The sequence below is a fragment of the Chelonia mydas genome, chromosome 9 (assembly GCF_015237465.2).
Source record: "Chelonia mydas isolate rCheMyd1 chromosome 9, rCheMyd1.pri.v2, whole genome shotgun sequence".
Taxonomy (NCBI): domain Eukaryota; kingdom Metazoa; phylum Chordata; order Testudines; family Cheloniidae; genus Chelonia; species Chelonia mydas.
Window position 1 is genome coordinate 62,042,558 of NC_057855.1, and position 15,864 is coordinate 62,058,421.

At 48.7% G+C, this 15,864-nt stretch overlaps 2 protein-coding genes across 6 annotated transcripts in view; one reads left to right on the top strand and one right to left on the bottom strand.

The window, feature by feature from the left end:
* Positions 1–5,190, top strand: part of LOC114020397 (hepatocyte cell adhesion molecule) — a 36,657-nt gene extending 31,467 nt beyond the window's left edge. Inside the window, exon 7 of the mRNA XM_043522088.1 lies at positions 1,339–5,190. Within this exon, the coding sequence (XP_043378023.1) occupies positions 1,339–1,559 (221 nt within the window). The 3' untranslated portion in view covers positions 1,560–5,190. The remainder of the gene's footprint in view (positions 1–1,338) is intronic.
* The window catches only part of LOC114020402, a 32,974-nt gene continuing 19,834 nt past the window's right edge, over positions 2,725–15,864 (bottom strand). For 4 of the 5 annotated variants that reach the window (XM_043522086.1, XM_027826354.3, XM_043522087.1 and 1 more), the window contains 6 exons: positions 14,131–14,232; positions 12,761–12,883; positions 11,931–12,026; positions 11,285–11,377; positions 10,449–10,513; positions 2,725–9,031 (listed from right to left, as the gene is read on the bottom strand). In XM_043522086.1, the coding sequence (XP_043378021.1) occupies positions 8,990–9,031; positions 10,449–10,513; positions 11,285–11,377; positions 11,931–12,026; positions 12,761–12,883; positions 14,131–14,232 (521 nt within the window). In that variant the 3' untranslated portion in view covers positions 2,725–8,989. The remainder of the gene's footprint in view (positions 9,032–10,448; positions 10,514–11,284; positions 11,378–11,930; positions 12,027–12,760; positions 12,884–14,130; positions 14,233–15,864) is intronic. The other variant, XM_027826356.3, reaches the window with a different exon arrangement.

Sequence of the window (15,864 nt, forward strand, 5' to 3'; positions counted from 1 at the left end):
TCTCCTGTAAGTGCTTCAGAATTGATTCCTTGAGGACCTGCTCCATGATTTTTCCAGGGACTGAGGTGAGGCTGACTGGCCTGTAGTTCCCAGGATCCTCCTTCTTCCCTTTTTTAAAGATGTTCCATCAGGCCACTTGATTTTTGGAACTCACACTCTTGCTTCCAGACTGATGTGTTCTGCAGCATACTGGAAGGTGTAGCTATTTGTTTGAGCTTTTGAGACCGAATGGTGAGCTGGGATGCATGGGATTAATTTATTACTTGATGACTCCTGATTTATTGAGGCTGGCTGGATGCTCATAGTGTGCTTTATAATGGGGTGGCCAAACTTACTGATCCTCCGAGCCGCATATGACAAACTTCAGAAGTTGGAGAACAGGTGCGTCCCACGGGGCTGAAGCCCCAAGGCCTCCCCTCCCAGCTGCCAGAGGCGGTGTGTGGGGGGAGGCATGTGGGGTCATGTGCCTCCCCATATATTCTCCAGGGTTTGCTGGCCCAAGTCAGTCTCATGGTGCCGCCAGGCCCTCTCTCTGCCCGGCAGCTGCTGGAGCCGGCAAGTGGGACCTGCAGCAGTGGGGAGAGGCAGAGGCAAACAGCTGGGAGCTGCAGGGAGAGCTAAAGCAGCGGCCCCTCCCTGCAGCTCCCACCTGTTTGCTGCTGTCTCACCATGTGGAACTAACACCTGGGAGCTGCAGGGAAAGGCCCCTGAGGGTGAAAGGGGGCATTCTGGGGGAGAGGAGGGAGACAAATCTTTAAATTGGGCCCACCCCCCTCAGCCAGCACCGTCGTCTCTGCAAAGCCCCTAGCCCCACTACAGGGCAGAAGCCCCGAGTTCTCCGCTCCCAGTCTGGTAGGCGGAGAATGGGAGAAGTTTGGGGGGCTCTGTGAGCCGCACTTTAACTGTAAAAGAGCTGCATGTAGCTCACGAGCTGCAGTTTGGCCACCCCTGCTTTAAGATTATAAGTTCTCAGACTTATATACTCTCTCTAAATATATTGTCTATTTGCATAGTACATGGGCACTTAAAGTTATTAAAAGCCTATCTCCATGCTACAATGGGAAACACAGCTTGTAACACTGAGGCTGAAAATCACAGCATAGGGAAAAAGGGATTGGGCTGTGTGTGTTTTGGCCATGTTATGTTTACAAAGTGTGGTTGCTAGAGAAACTTGAATCTACATGAGTCCTTAACCCTGGCAGCCCAGTTTCCTTGAAAGCTGTGTGAGCGAAGCTCACCTCTGTGCAGAGTGCCAGGTTAAGTGCACTTAAGAACATTTTGAAACCAAGGCTGGCCCTGGACTGAAGTGAAATATGTTTTTTCTTAATGCCTTAGCAGAATTAACAGCTTTGTTTGGAAATAACTGCTTCTGGCCTCCCAGGGTCAAAAGGAGTGCTGCAAACAGGAACCTGCAAGAAGAGGGTTCCAGGAAGTTCCTGACAACTGGGGGAATAGTCCATCACCTGGTGATGCCGCAAGAACCACCGCAAATCCCTTCATTATGGCATATAGTGGCCTCCTTCCAGCTACTCAGTTGCCTGTCACAGTCCCCTGCATAGGCTTTCCATGCCTATGGAGTGTGGTGGTGGGGAATTTGGCTCTATGTATTGGAGAAGGATATAACAAATTTATGTTTAAACCCAGTCTAATGCTTCATCTGCTGGAGAACATGTGTTGCAGAACCTGCAGGAGGAGACCAGTGTGTAGTTCATCTGTTCCTACTCAAATGGGGATCGAGAAGGCTTGTGCTCAGTGTCACAGCAGGTCTGTTGTGTAAGGTCTTGGGATATTGTGAGCCCTTCCCCAACCTCCTCCTGAAAGCAGCTTTTCAGTCTGCATCCTGCACAGCCCTAGGAACCTATTCTCTGAGAAATCAAAACATTCCCAGACTTTGTAAATCTCTGTTGGGTGTGTTTGCACCTTGAGGTGGCCAACAGCTGCTCTCCAACTGCAATAAACATTCTGTGTCTGTTTGAAAAAACAAAACTTGGGGAAAACTTTTCCCAGTTTGATCTGTGAGTGGTTCAAGCAGCCCCAACTTTCACTGTCGAAGCCAAAGGCAAGAAGTTTCTCTCCCACCTGGACCTCCCTTGTTTTAATGGGCTGGAAAAAGCACTCATAGAATATATTTTCCAGATATGAATGGAATATGGCCTAAGGAGGAGTGAAGGCTGCTAGTAGGGGTAAAATCTTAAACTATATCTGATGAATGAGACTCTGTAATACACATACAAGAGTCGCATTCATCAGATCTAATTTAAGAATTTCACCCCTACACTGGCAGCCTTCACTCCTCCTTGTTCCATGTGCCATTCGTGGCTGGAAAATACAACCCCAAAATTAACATGATGTGATTCCTGTTGCAGACTGTTCATGTCTCGATAGAATAAAAAACCTAAACACTGGGGCGAGGCTGAAATGTAAACATTAAAGACCAGCCTCTATTGCACCAGTCCTGTTGCTGTTGCTCTGATGTCAACGGCAAAAGTCCCTGGGTCATTTGTAGAGAGCTCAGCCTTTAAAAAGCTCACAAAAAATCCACACAGCATTAGTTGTTTTTAATAAATGCAATAGCAAGAAAATGTAGATGTACTTTTCTTCCTTTCCAAAGAGCAAAATGTTAAGCCCTGATTCTGATCTCCCCAACGTTACACCAGTGCAGCTCTGGTAACTTTGGAGTTACTCCTTATTCACACCAAAGAAAGAACAGACACAGGCCATTGCTGTGTTCGCAAAGAAAATAAAAATATTTAAATTTTAATACTTGTGGTACAATAGCTCTGCTTGGGACTTAATATTGTCACAATAATGCATAAAGCAAACACATGAAAACTTGCAGCTATGGTGTTACAGCATTTGCTCACACAAGATGCTAAATGTACCCAAGTCACTTAAAAATACAAAGTAACCATTGTCCAGTTTTATTTATAGGTGGAAACAATGTGGTACTCACCAGTTCTATACTTTAGCTTTGACAATGTGATTTCTATGTAAATACATTAGTTTTTTCAAATCTATGTAGACTTTTTTTTAACCTATATTCAAATAAAATGTCATGCTAACACTGAGTATCATTGTAATTTGTACATACTGTGAATGAAAACCCAATCAAAAAATCAGACTACAGACAGCTAGCTTTATCCCCCACTCTCCCCACCCACCACCACATCAGTGTCAATGGAATGTCCTTTCTTTTTCATTTTTAGGAGGAAAAACAAAGTCAGGTTGGGGTCATGTACAATACAGTCATGTACAGCAGTGGTTCTCAAACTATGTGCGCTGCTTGTTCAGGGAAAGCCCCTGGCGGGCCGGACCGGTTTGTTTACCTGCCGCGTCCGCAGGTTCGGCTGATCGCGGCTCCCACTGGCCGCGGTTCGCCGCTCCAGGCCAATGGGGGATGCAAGAAGTGGTGGCCAGCCCCTCCCTCAGCCCACGCTGCTTCCCGCAGCCCCCACTGACCTGCAGCGGCGAACCGCGGCCAGTGGGAGCTGCGATCGGCCGAACCTGCGGACGCGGCAGGTAAACAAACCGGCCTGGCCTGCCAGGGGCTTTCCCTGAACAAGCGGCAGCCCTAGTTTGAGCAGCACTGCTGTACAGTACTGTGTGAACTAGTTGCCTGTGGCATTCCAAATACTAATCCATGGTGCGTGAAAAAATGATATCAATGTTTAAGGAGTTTCCCACCTGGAGAGGCACTACTTTAATCAGAGAAAGGGGATGGGCAGTAGTGATTGGCAGGCAGGGGGTGGGGTCCAGAGGCGTGGCTGGAGAAGTCAGAGCAAGCCAGAAACCTTTTTGCTGGTGACAAGGGCAAAGAAGAAAGAAAAGTGAGTGGTTGGAAGTCGCAACAGGTCTGAAGGGCTTGAAAAAAGACTGAGCTAACTTTCCAAAGGAATGTCCTACCAAAATGGGGCAGTCACGCTTAGATGACAAAGGTGGGGCTCCAGAGCTAAACCATAAGCCTCTGCTGCTTAAATGAAAAGGCAAAGAGCCAAATTTGTAAAGGCATTTTGGTACCTAAAAATGCCAATAGTGGGATTTTTCAATCAGTAGGCACCTGATTACCATGAAAAATCTGTCCCTAAATCCTTTAGTGGGAAATAGTAACAAACTCAAACCTGTGGGGAACCAGCCAGTAGAGGGCGCTCATAATCCACACTCTCCTATCGTGGGTTACAGTAATACCCAAAAAACATTGTGTAAGGCAGAGGTCCCCAAACTGCGGGGTGCAGTCCCCTAGGGGGTGTGGAGGAACATTCGGGGCGGCGGGCAGCAGTGCAGAGGCCAGCCCCCACAGGGGGTGGGGCGGGAACGCCATCCAACCCCAGCTCTGCTCTGACCCCATCCCCTGCCGCAGCCCTGGCTCCCAGCCCAACGTCCGGCCCCATCCCCTGCCACAGCCCTGGCTCCCAGTCCTGTGTCCAGACCCACCCCCGGTCTTGGCCCCCAACTGCAGCCCCAGATCCAACCCCAGTGGCAGCCTCCTTACCCCTGTTCGCCTCCCACCCCTGGGAGAAGCTGCGGCCCCGCTCCTGACCCTGGCTCCTGGGTGGGGGAGGGGCCTGCAGACAGAGGTAAAGGGGTTGCAACCCTGAAAATTCAGGGCCTACTGGTGTGGGAAGTGAGATCCACAAAGAGATTTAGGCCTCGCAAGGCTGAGCAGCACACTGCCCAACTTTTAGCTACCTAGAAAAATCACCGCAACACACTGTGCTCGACACAGCCTTGGTAGGTGCCTTGGCTCTCGACACACTGCATGGGCAGAGACTGGAGCCCAGGAATGCGCGCCACACAAGCCAGCATTCTAGGTGTGGAGTCTCATTGCTCTATTGTACTCAATAACTACAGATACAACACAAGACAGAGGATGACAAGGAATAGCCAGCATGGCTAAACCAACCTCATTTCCTTCTTTGACAGGCAGGGTGGGGGATGGGGGAGCAGTAGACATGTTATATCTTATTTTTTAATAAGGCAAATTAAGGAAAGGTGGTTTAGATGAAATTATGGTCAGGTGGGTGCAAAACTGGTTGAAAGACCACACTCAGACCACACATGCTGCCTCCCAAGAGTCAGGCATAGTGGATGAGGCTCAGGTTGAAGCTGGATGTCAGGTATGGACTGGGCCCAAGGGAGGGCTGTGGAACTGAGATCTCTGGACAGGCCAGGGTGAGAACAAGGATCACAGTCCGTGGATATGCAAAAACCGTACTGTGGCTGAAGTCCAGGTGCAGGCCACAGCTGGGGAGCTGCTTAAGCTAGCTAATGGGTAATGCTGACAATGTGTCCTACGCCTTGCCCCTCTCTTGAAGGTAGGCCCTCCCTGCAACCGAAATTTAGGGACTTAGCTCTGCTTTTTGAAGCATGAATGGGAACTAGCCACCTGCAGTCACACAGTTCAGGCACCAGCTCCTAAGGAGTGGGTAGTGCTGTCTACCTGTACCAATATTAGCTCAGTGGTTAGAGCACTCAGCTGCAATGTGGGAGACTCGGGTTCACTTCCCTCTGCTGGGGGAGACAATGAGTTGAACAGGGGTATGAAACCTCTCAGGAGAGTGCTCTAATCACTGAGTTACAAGCCATGCAGATGTAAGGCTCCCTCTACCTTTCCTGTTGAAGTTGTTCCAGGTTGGAGAAATAATGCCAGTGATTGGAGCAGGGGGACTCCTACCTTCCCCACGGGTGCCCAAACTCCTGGACTACAGCATCATTCTCGCTTGCTAGCTCTATTTAAGTATTTATCCACCATGGTGCAGTGTCCCACATCCCAGGTGAGTGTTGTAACTTCTGGGCTAGATGTTAAGTTATAAGGTAGGTAGCACCACCATCTTGCTGCCAGATTCTAAATGGGCCTTGATCCAGTAGGCATGCTCAGAGGCTCAGTGGATCAGGCCCCACCTTTCTCCCCATAGTTCATGAATCACTCCGGAGCTTACGTGGGATACAGGTCCCACCTCCCCCGTTGCATACAGGGAGGCAGCCCAGTGACAAAAACAGGTGCTGAGGGAACTTCTGCTCTGAGAACTTGGGTGGTCAGTGAATTTAGACACCTACAGAGTTTGGTGGGAGTTTTATGGAGCCAAAACTGGCATTTAGATGCCTAAATCTGGGGTTTAGGCAGTTAAGTACCTTTGAGGTTTGCACCCAAATCATCTACCTTTTGTCTCTGTCTTTGGTCAATCAACTTTTCAGGAGAGAATGTGAGAAAGAGGATGCCATTTACCTCTGGATGGAAAGGAAACAGGGCTCAGAAGTGTTCGGATGGCAGTCTGAAGGAGCTGGGTTTGAGTCTGCCCTAATCAGCAAGGACGTGTGAGCGGAGAAGCCAGAAACTGGCTAGATGGGTACAGCGTGGGTAAGGTAAGGAGCCCTCACCTCACTGCTGAGAGTGCAGGGAGAGGGGGAGATCAGATTAGAAACAAGACAACATGAGGTAATATTTCTCTCAGTCATTTTACTTATATTACTCCTAACACAGACAAAGGAATGCTATAAAAGAAAATTCTAACACTAATATAACAGTGACAAAAAAACATGAGTAACATGGCTGACAGATAGGTGCAAGAGCTGAATGAAACTGGAATTATGCTCTGTAGAAGCGACATTAAAGTTGCAGAATCCAACACTGAAAAGTTAGGAAATGCCCAAACAGAGATTGTCCACTCCTGCCCTTCCCACACACACTTCTGTATATGCCCAATAAACCACAGGAAGTCTGTGACAGAGTCTGAAATAGAATCTGTCTCGCTTCAGTCTCAGGCCTCCAATACAAGACAACAGTTCTTTTCTTGCCACCCATCACCTCATGTAGCGTCCACCCTGAGCACTGACTGAGGCAGGGGTCCAGTAGACTAAATTAAAGTAGGCAATTAAAAACTACACCATTAAAAACCTATGCCCGAGGTGCAGATTTGTGATTACATGGGCAATCTTTCCTCCGGGTATTTATTGAGTGCCTGACTTTGCAACCTTAATAATCTTCTCATGTAGCTTTCTACAAGTAATTTTCTAGCATCTAAAACAAACACAATTCTGACATCCTATTGAGCTTTACTGACAGCCAGGTGAACTAATGCTAGGGTTTGAACCAGTACAACATAAAGCTATTTAATAGTAACAGCAGTACAGTGGAATGGCTTACATGACTATTTGCTAGCTAGTACAGGAACTATCAGGCGCTACTCCTGGTTTGTGTATTGAGGGTTAATCAGGGCTGGCCTTAGTGAAAATAGTGCCCTGGGTGAACTTGTGTTTTGGCGCTCCACCTTCCGCTATTACCTCTGGTTCCTATGGGCTCCCTGCCCCCCTCCCCAATCACTTCCAGGCCATTACCTATACTTCATACGGAATGTCCACAGGAAAGTCCATTCAATGTAGATGGTTGTCTCCCATGGTCCATTGTGAGTTAAGTGTCCCTTGGTGAGCCACTTACTTTGACTAGTCCCTTCAAGATGTGCTGGCTAACTATCTTGTGGGCATTACCCCAGGAGCAACCATTTGAAATCCAGGTATAGAGCCAATACTCAACTTCAGATACAAAAAGGATACATGCATACAAATAGCATAAACTTATTCAGCAAATCAGAACCTTTTCACAGACAGAGTGTGTACTGGGGAGTGTGAGACTGCGTGTGAGAGAAACAATCTGTGTTGGGGGACAATGAGAGGCAGAGTGTGTGTGTTAGGGAAGTTTGAGAGTCAGTGAGCGCACTGTCACTTTAAGTCCCTCCTCCCCCCAGCTCGGCCCGACCCCTCCCCCACTCACGTGGAAATTTTGCTCCCCCTGGCCCCAGCCTGCCCGGCCCCTGCCAGACACGGAGCAGCAGAGCAGGGCTGCAGGCAGGGAGGGACTCGGCTCCGCTCCGGGCAGCGAGTGGTGGGCCGGGCCGCCAGTGACCAACCCCGGCTGCGCTGCTCTGGGCTCCCCGGGGCTGAGGCAGAGCTGGAGCCCTCAGCTGGCTGGTTGAGGAGGGAGGGGCTAGGAGGCAGGGGAGGGGATGGAGAAGAGAGGAGTCCGGCCATAGCCAGCCAGGGAAAGCCCGAGCCCCTTGTGGCGACCCCCGGCGCCCTGGGCATGGGTCCCGTTTGCCTGGCCCTAAGGCTGGCCCTGGGGTAATGGCTAGTCATGCTACCTCCTTGTGTTTTTTCCATCACCAACAAAACTAAGATGGCAAACCCAACTCCCAGTCACTTTGTTACCCTACAGGACTGGATTCTACAACCAGTCCTGGTAGGAGTGACCTTGTGTAACCTCTTAGTTACAGACATCTGCAAATGAATCGGGGCGGGGCGGGGGGGGGGGAGTTAGATTGATACTCCCTCTGTAAGAGGCCTCTCCTGCTAATAAAAGCTCTGATGTGCAGAGAATTGTTAACCCAAGGCAATGGAAAAGCAGAGTGAATAAGCCACCCCTGTGACCGATGCAAGTTTCACCGACCTAAGTGCTGCTGTGAACAGCGCTATGCTGACAGGAGGGCTCTCTCCACCAGCCACGCTGCGGCGCAGCTGCACTGCTGTAGTGCTTATAGTGTAGACTAGCCCTAAGTGTGTTTTCATGAGAACCGTAAAAGGCATCTCTGACCCCAGCCCACCGCTTTGCCCAACTTCAAATGCCTGCTTCAGAAACACGGAGGAACTAGAGCGCTTCAAAGAAACAAGGGGAAAAAAAACTTGGTTAACATTAGCAAAAAAGTTCCTATTTTCCCCTAACCGTGCTTTCAGCAACAATGGAATAGATTTTTACTGAAATTCTGGGGTGGGAGGGGGGACTGAGCCCGAGGCAGAGTCCTGGCAGTGAAAATTTCAGCCCAGGTGGTTAAATGTTGGCAAAGTGTATAAGCAACCAATCACACAGGCCTGCAAGAGGAAGCCTTGGCCGGACTTAGGTATGGGTGTTCCCGAGACCTGGCCATAATGACGACAGGGTTTCCAAATTTGATTGTAGCTTCTTCCGGATCATTCTTGGTGGCATGAGACTAGGGAATGCTCTTTATGGCTGTTGCTGCATGTCTTCCTCAGGCTCCTGCTGCATCTGCACAACACATGTATGTACATGAAGTGTGCCCTGCCGCATCCCACTGCTAGGGCTCAGTGCCAGCCTAGTCATGGGACGCAGGGGAACTCAGCACTTCCCTAAAACATTCAGAACAGTGGCAAGGCCCTGTACAGACAGAGGAAAGGATTTCAAACCGCCTTATTGCTACTTGGATGCCAGCAGCTCCTGGCAATGGTATATCTCACTGAGAGAATGTGTGAATAAAACCGGCACTTTGGAGAAGTTGGTGGGATGTGGTCATTTCTGCTGGAAAACAAGAGCAGCACGGAAACCCTGTGGGGAGAGTGTAGATCTGCATCCACTTTGACTGTAAGCTTTACGGGGCTAGGACTGTCTTGTGAGTGTACATACAAAGCCTAGCACGATGGGACCCTGACCATGGTTGAGGCCCTTCAGTAGCCACTGCAGTAGGCATGTTAACAGTAGTATGAGAGACAAGGTGAGTGAGGGAACATCTTTTACTGGACTAGCTTCTGCTGGTGAAAGACAAGCTTTCAAGCTACACAGTGACCCAAAGAAGAGCTCTGAGTAAATTGCAAAGCTTGTGTCTCTCCCCAACAGAATTTGGCCCAATAAAAGATGTTACCTCCCCCATCTTGTCTCTTTAATATCCTGGGACTGGCATGGCTACACCACCACTGCAAATAATGGGATTGTGATCATTATTTTTAAATAAATTTGACAGCCTAAAGACTCACTAAAATCAGACTTCCCCTCACCAGTGAATTCATGTGTGCTCTCCCTCGCTAAGGTGAGAATATAAAACGTATGCCTCTACCCCATGGGGCCATGATTTACGTTTATAAAAGGATATGTAGATCTGCATTTGAGTGTCGGCATTGTGCTTGAATGGGTGGCAGTCCTATTAAATGGTTGGCTATTTCAGCTTCCAGCTTGTTGATAAAGGTCTAGAGTCAGCTTGTGGACAGACACATTCTGTTTCAGAACAGCCAGGAAAACCAGATGTTACAATGCTCGGCTTGTACCCTGTTACCATGGCTATATAACTGGGGGAAAATAACATTCCAAGCTTAAAATACCCAAGTTCTATTAGTTTTTGGGGTGTACAGAAGCCCTGTAGCTGTGGGTGACAATGGGGATCAACTCAAAGCTGAAAGTAAATTAAGGTTCAGCACTCTTCATATTCTTGGGCGGGAGGGAAAGAAAGCCCAACTAAAACCCTGGTATGGATTATATAATTATTCAGAACCACAACTGCCAGGATTTTCAGCTCTGGCTCCAAGTCTCCTGCCTTCTGTGGGTTAAAGCCAGGCCCCTCCCCCGCGTGGTATAAGTTGTAAGTTAAATATTAATCATAATAATAATTTACAACTGAACTGGCAGAGGAAACTCAAAATATAGACAATAAAAAGTGAGTTACAAGGCCTGCTACCTCCTGGTCTGCTTCCTCTTTGGAATGTCGTTTATTTTCTCTTTGGTCTCCTTGTCTCCTGTGATCTGCAAAGCAGCGAGAGGCTGGTTAGCTCCTGACTTGTTTTGTACAAGTCACGCTTTGTGTAGAGGGTGACTGCATCTCTGTGTGGCATTTTAAGGGAGTCCAGCTATAGAGAGGAGTGCAAATCAGAGTCTTTTGGAGAGCACAAGTTGTCAGATCCTCCCTTTCCATCACAAGGTGGAAATGTTGGGATTTCAGAGTCAAGGGCAGGAATGTGAGCAGGAAAATAAAATTTCCTAATACTCCCCATCACCTGCACTTCACCCTCTGTTAATTACCTGGTTCTAACCTGATTTACTAGTATCTCCAGTGGCATTTGCTCTTGCTGGTATTTCAGACACTGCAGGAGAAAGAGCTATTGATACCGTACAGATTAACTTCAAGAAAACAACATACTCCCAGAGTCTCTTCCCCAGGGCAGCGATCACTTTTGGAAGAACTCCCAGAAGTTAATACCCGTGTTACAAAGTGCTCGGAGATAACCAGGCAAACGAGGAGAAAAGGGCACAAGAAGTTGCATATCTTGAGAACAGTATCCCAAGAGAGTTGGTAGATGGGGTAGGAAAGGAAGCAAATCGAGCCTATCTGAACTCTTAGGTGCCTAAATACCTTTAAAAACCTGTCCCCTAGTCAAAGACATCTCCCAGGGCATTGACTGTAGCCAGGTCAGTTGGAGCAGGGGGAAGTGAAAGAGCCACTAAGTTACCCAGGAAAGAGAGAGGGAGTAAATTATGACCACACAACAACTGGAATGAAACCAGAAGGATACTCACACCAAATGAAGAGGGTTAGAAGGCCAAGGAGAGAGATTACGGCTGAGGTGACTGCATAGCCTGTCAGATCTACAGTCTGTGAGCAGCCTCTCTCTATATGTTTTTTTTTTTAAAAAGAGAGAAAAAGTTACAGCTTCTCAGCAGCTTGCTTATTTGCCCAAAGAAATCATAGGGGAGCTCAAATGTAGGACATAAACTTGCATTTAATCCAGACCTCTATAGGGCTAAGACATGTCTGTGGGAGGAGAGAACCGGAACATCTATATTTTATGATAATACACAAGATTCAAATGTGCTGCCCTGGGGACGTCCACTCAAGATCCCTGACCAGGACTTTTGAGTGACCAAAGGTGAGACAGACCTGAAAACCCTTCCTCGGTTTTCTGCTGAGCCAAGGGCATGGCGGGATGGGACTTTGGGGGTTTAGTCAGTGCTGTGTGTGGATACTCATGCAGCACAGACACATTCTGAGTTCATGTGCAGTGTCCCCATGTTTTGATACAAGTGGCTCCCAGTGATGGGGGGTCACTACACCAGGCTCTGCAGCAAGAACTGCCCATGCAGAGTCTCCAGCTCTCAGAGGTGAGGGTTTGTTCTCAGGGAAACATGCAGTGTAAACACAGGTCACTACAAGGTCTGTTCTCACCTTGGAGCCGGGAGATTTTCTGGAGTAGGAGGCTGGCAAACAGGACCACTAATATCACTGCTCCAGGGGCTGCTGAGTCCAGGATGACACGCTGCCCTGGGACAGGGAGAGAAGCATGTGAAGGCAGACAGACAAATGTATTATACAAGTTCCCGTGTGAGGACATTTCTGCTATGTACAAGAGCATAATTCCAAGGAGTGCCTCATGCAGTAAACAGGTCAGATCCTGGGGCTTTGCATTCTATTACAAACCAGAGTTATGGAAAGAAATGGACAGGAAGTTTGGGAATCAAATCTCTTCTCGTGGCAGCTGATATTTTAAAAAGCCAGTGCAAATTCAACAGCTAAGCAGACAGACAAGCCATCCTACAGCTATGCTGGTCACCATCAAGCTGCTGAGCTCCACCTGATTATAACTTCAGTCTCTCACTCATCCCTTCTGCATACCTGGTGTTATCTCACTGCTCGTTACAGTAAAGTGACTGACACATCCAAAATGCTGATTCATGAGCCAGAGGTTTCAGAAGTTAATCCCACGTCCTTTCATGCTGCCTGCTCCTCGGCCCATATTTCCACCTTTTAAAGTCATGTGTTTGGGGCAGGGCAGGTTAAGAGTTAGATGTCGGATAGGCCTTGCAGTGAATGTGACGGGAATGGGCTGCAGAGCGTGTGTGTGTGTGTGTCAATATTAGTACCAGTAAAAGCCGCCTATATAGCTCTTTCCTCTAACTTAGTCAGGCCTATCAAGGGTCTTTCCTCAATCCCATTTAGGAAATAAATCAGTTCACCACCTGTCCCCCAATAGTTAAATCATAAACAGAATGACTCACATGGTTTGGTCTTAAATCCACTGAGCTTTGCAGGCTGACACGCCAACGTTGCTGATATCAGGGCCGTTACTATGATCACATATACAAGCAGAAACTCAAGCAATATGAAGGCAGCAAAGGGACCTGGAAGAATTAAACCAGAATTAGAGAGACTGATATGGTTAATCAGGCTTAGTAAAGGCAAATGTCAGCGAGAGATCATTATTCGGGTCTGGGCACTATACAGGCTACAGTCTGGCCTCAATTACACCAGTGACGCCCCATTGCGGTCAGTGAAGTCAGTGGGGTGCAGGGGCATAGCAGATGGCAGAGTTTGGCTCCCTGGCTGGGGATGAAGTTTATACTGGGTAAGCAGTTGCACCTGTGGACTGGAAAAGTGACTGGCAAAGGGATAGTGCTGCAGGCTGAGGCATTACAGCTTAAAGGAGGTTGCAGTTTCATCCCAAGAGGCAACACTGGGTAGAATTCACTATACAACAAAACCTTCAGTCAACATATAGATCGCACCCTTACTATACATCAGCTACCCTTGCTGCTCCCTCTCCTCCCATCCTAAGCTACTCTGCAACATCTACAAGATGTGCCCGTTTCCTGCTCAACTGTGGCAACCAGTATCTACAATCTTGGATACATACCAGTTTCCAAGACCTTGCTGCTAAAAGAGTGTTACTTCCATGACCTTGTCTCGGTGGACTGGATTGCGTGGGGCCATTGTAGGTGTCCAGTTCTGGTTGCATAGGAAGATTAAAGCTTTCCTTCATTTTTCACACAACCTATTTCTCAGTCGGCCAGATTTGGCATTCATGCATGTCTCTGGAAGGTTTCTGAAATACGGTGTAATAGCCTAGCTTTTGTCGTCCTGCTGACCCAGGCCACCTGATCAGGCCACTAGCTAGGTCAGCCAGTGAAACTGACAACAGGGTGGCTGAGTGCACATGCACCTGAAGGTCCACCTCAGCTAAGCCTGCAATGTGTAGTTGCACTATCCTCCTTGCCCTGAAATGAGGCCTTCCTGTGAGCCACCTTCCCCCCGTATGAGTCCTTCACCATCCCCAAATGCCCAAAGCCTCTTGTGCACTCCTCTTTGAAACCCACCAAAATCACTGCTGGTGCTACCTTTCCTTCCCCAGCATGCTACAGTTGTCCTGGTATTTCACTGAGGACCAGATCCTCAGCTGGAGTAAATCTGTGTAGTTCCACTGGCTAGGTCGATTTACACAAGCTTCGGATGTGACTCTGAATCTGGTCACCCTCCCTTTGATTAACTATAGGTTTCTTCTCTCTTCGTAGACTCATTCAATTCACCTCATTCATCTCCTTACAATCTGAAGTAGACATGTTTGTTAGTATCAGAGCCAGGGAGACTCTACCTTCCTCCTGCATCCAGAGCACAGTAGCAGCGAACAGCAAGACGGAAGAGACACACACCAGCCCCTGAAGGAATACGCTCATCCATCTCCAGGTCTCCCTCTCTAGGAAAACAATACACAACCAACAGTGAGTGCCCAGAGCTGCATGAGACCTCAGGCTCTGCAGATTCTGTTTGCAAGGAGTGATGCAAACTTATTCTCAGCTTTGGTGTGACTGAGGTTTATTCCCCCTGAGCTTCAAACAAAACCCCAAAACTCAAAGTGAAACTTAGCCAAAGCCACAAAGATTTGTCTAGTTTAGGTGAAAACATGAGAAACCACCTGGTTTCCTCCTGAATCAGACAACAATGAAGGTTTGTTCCAAACTCAGCCCAGGTTCAGAAACCTGGCCCAAATGTTGGGTTTGTAACAGAACCTGCAATCCAGGGGAAACCCGTCCATTTCATGTTTTGTTATGAAAGTTTCACACAGCTCTAGAGTTTCTCCACAAACAGCAGACTAGGAAGACTCAAAGGGGAGAACAGAGAAGCTTCAATAGCAAGAGTTAACACTGCAACGCTTCCAGCCTCCCACTGCAATAGTTAAAAGACAGTCACACACTGAAGACCTTTCCATTCACTTGTGAGACTTCACCTTGGTTACCCAGGCCTTTCTCACATTCAGACTGCATTACCGTAACAGGCTCTGTATAGGTGGGGTTGGGGGGAGGCAGCTGCACCTGGAGCAAACCTGGGTGTGTCTACACTGCAGTCACAGAGTGTGACTAACTCAAGTAGACACTCCCAAGATAGCTTTAAATTAGCTAGCTCGGATCATGGAACAGTGAAGCCACACCAATGCGCACTTCAGCTACAAAAGCCTGCACACAACTCTGGGAAATTAATCCTGGGGCTGGCCCACGTTGAAGCACTGTGCTGCGGCTTCACTGCTGCGGATACCTGAGCTAGCTAGATTAAGGCTAGCTTGCGTATGTCTACAGGAGCCGCAGCCACACCTTGCAGGTGCAGAATGCATCCGTTCCCTTGCTCAGTGGTGCTCCAGTTCGGGAGCACTTTGCACCCACTGCAAATCCTGGGTGTCATTCACAGAATCAGTTTTCACCTGTAAAGCCCTACATGGCTAGAGCCCTGTCTACCTTAGACAGCTGTTCTCTCCATCCTTTTTCAGCAGCTGGCAGCTTCTTGGCTTAAAAGAGGCAGGACTGGTGCCAGGGTGTTTTCAGTACAGGGCTGCCAACTTCATCCTTGGTCAGACAGAGTTTGAGTCTGTTGACTAAACAGGCAGGCTGCAAGGCATAGCTATTCTCAGTTGCTTTTAAAGATGGGATAAGGAGAGTGCAGGTGGGTTAGAGTGTGTGTTGGTTGAGAAGTGGGGGCATAGGCGCTGACTCTGACGGGGAAAAATTAGTGGGTGCTCTGCACCCATTGGCAGCCAAGCTCCCCGCCCACCCCGCCTCACCTCCTCCTCCTAGCACGCTGCGTCTCCACTCCTCCCTCCCTCCCAGTGCTTGCCGCTGCCAAACAGCTGTAGCAAGCTCTGGGACAAAATGGGGGGAGGAGCAGAAACATGGCGCGCTCAGGGAAGGAGGCGGGGAAGAGGCAGGGCCAGGGCTGGGATTTGGGGAAGGAGTCGAATAGGGGCAGGGAGGGGGCAGAGTTGGGGCAGGGACTATGGGGAAGGGGTTGGAATGGGGACAGCAGGGGGCAGGGCAGGGGTGCAGTCGGGGCGGGGCCG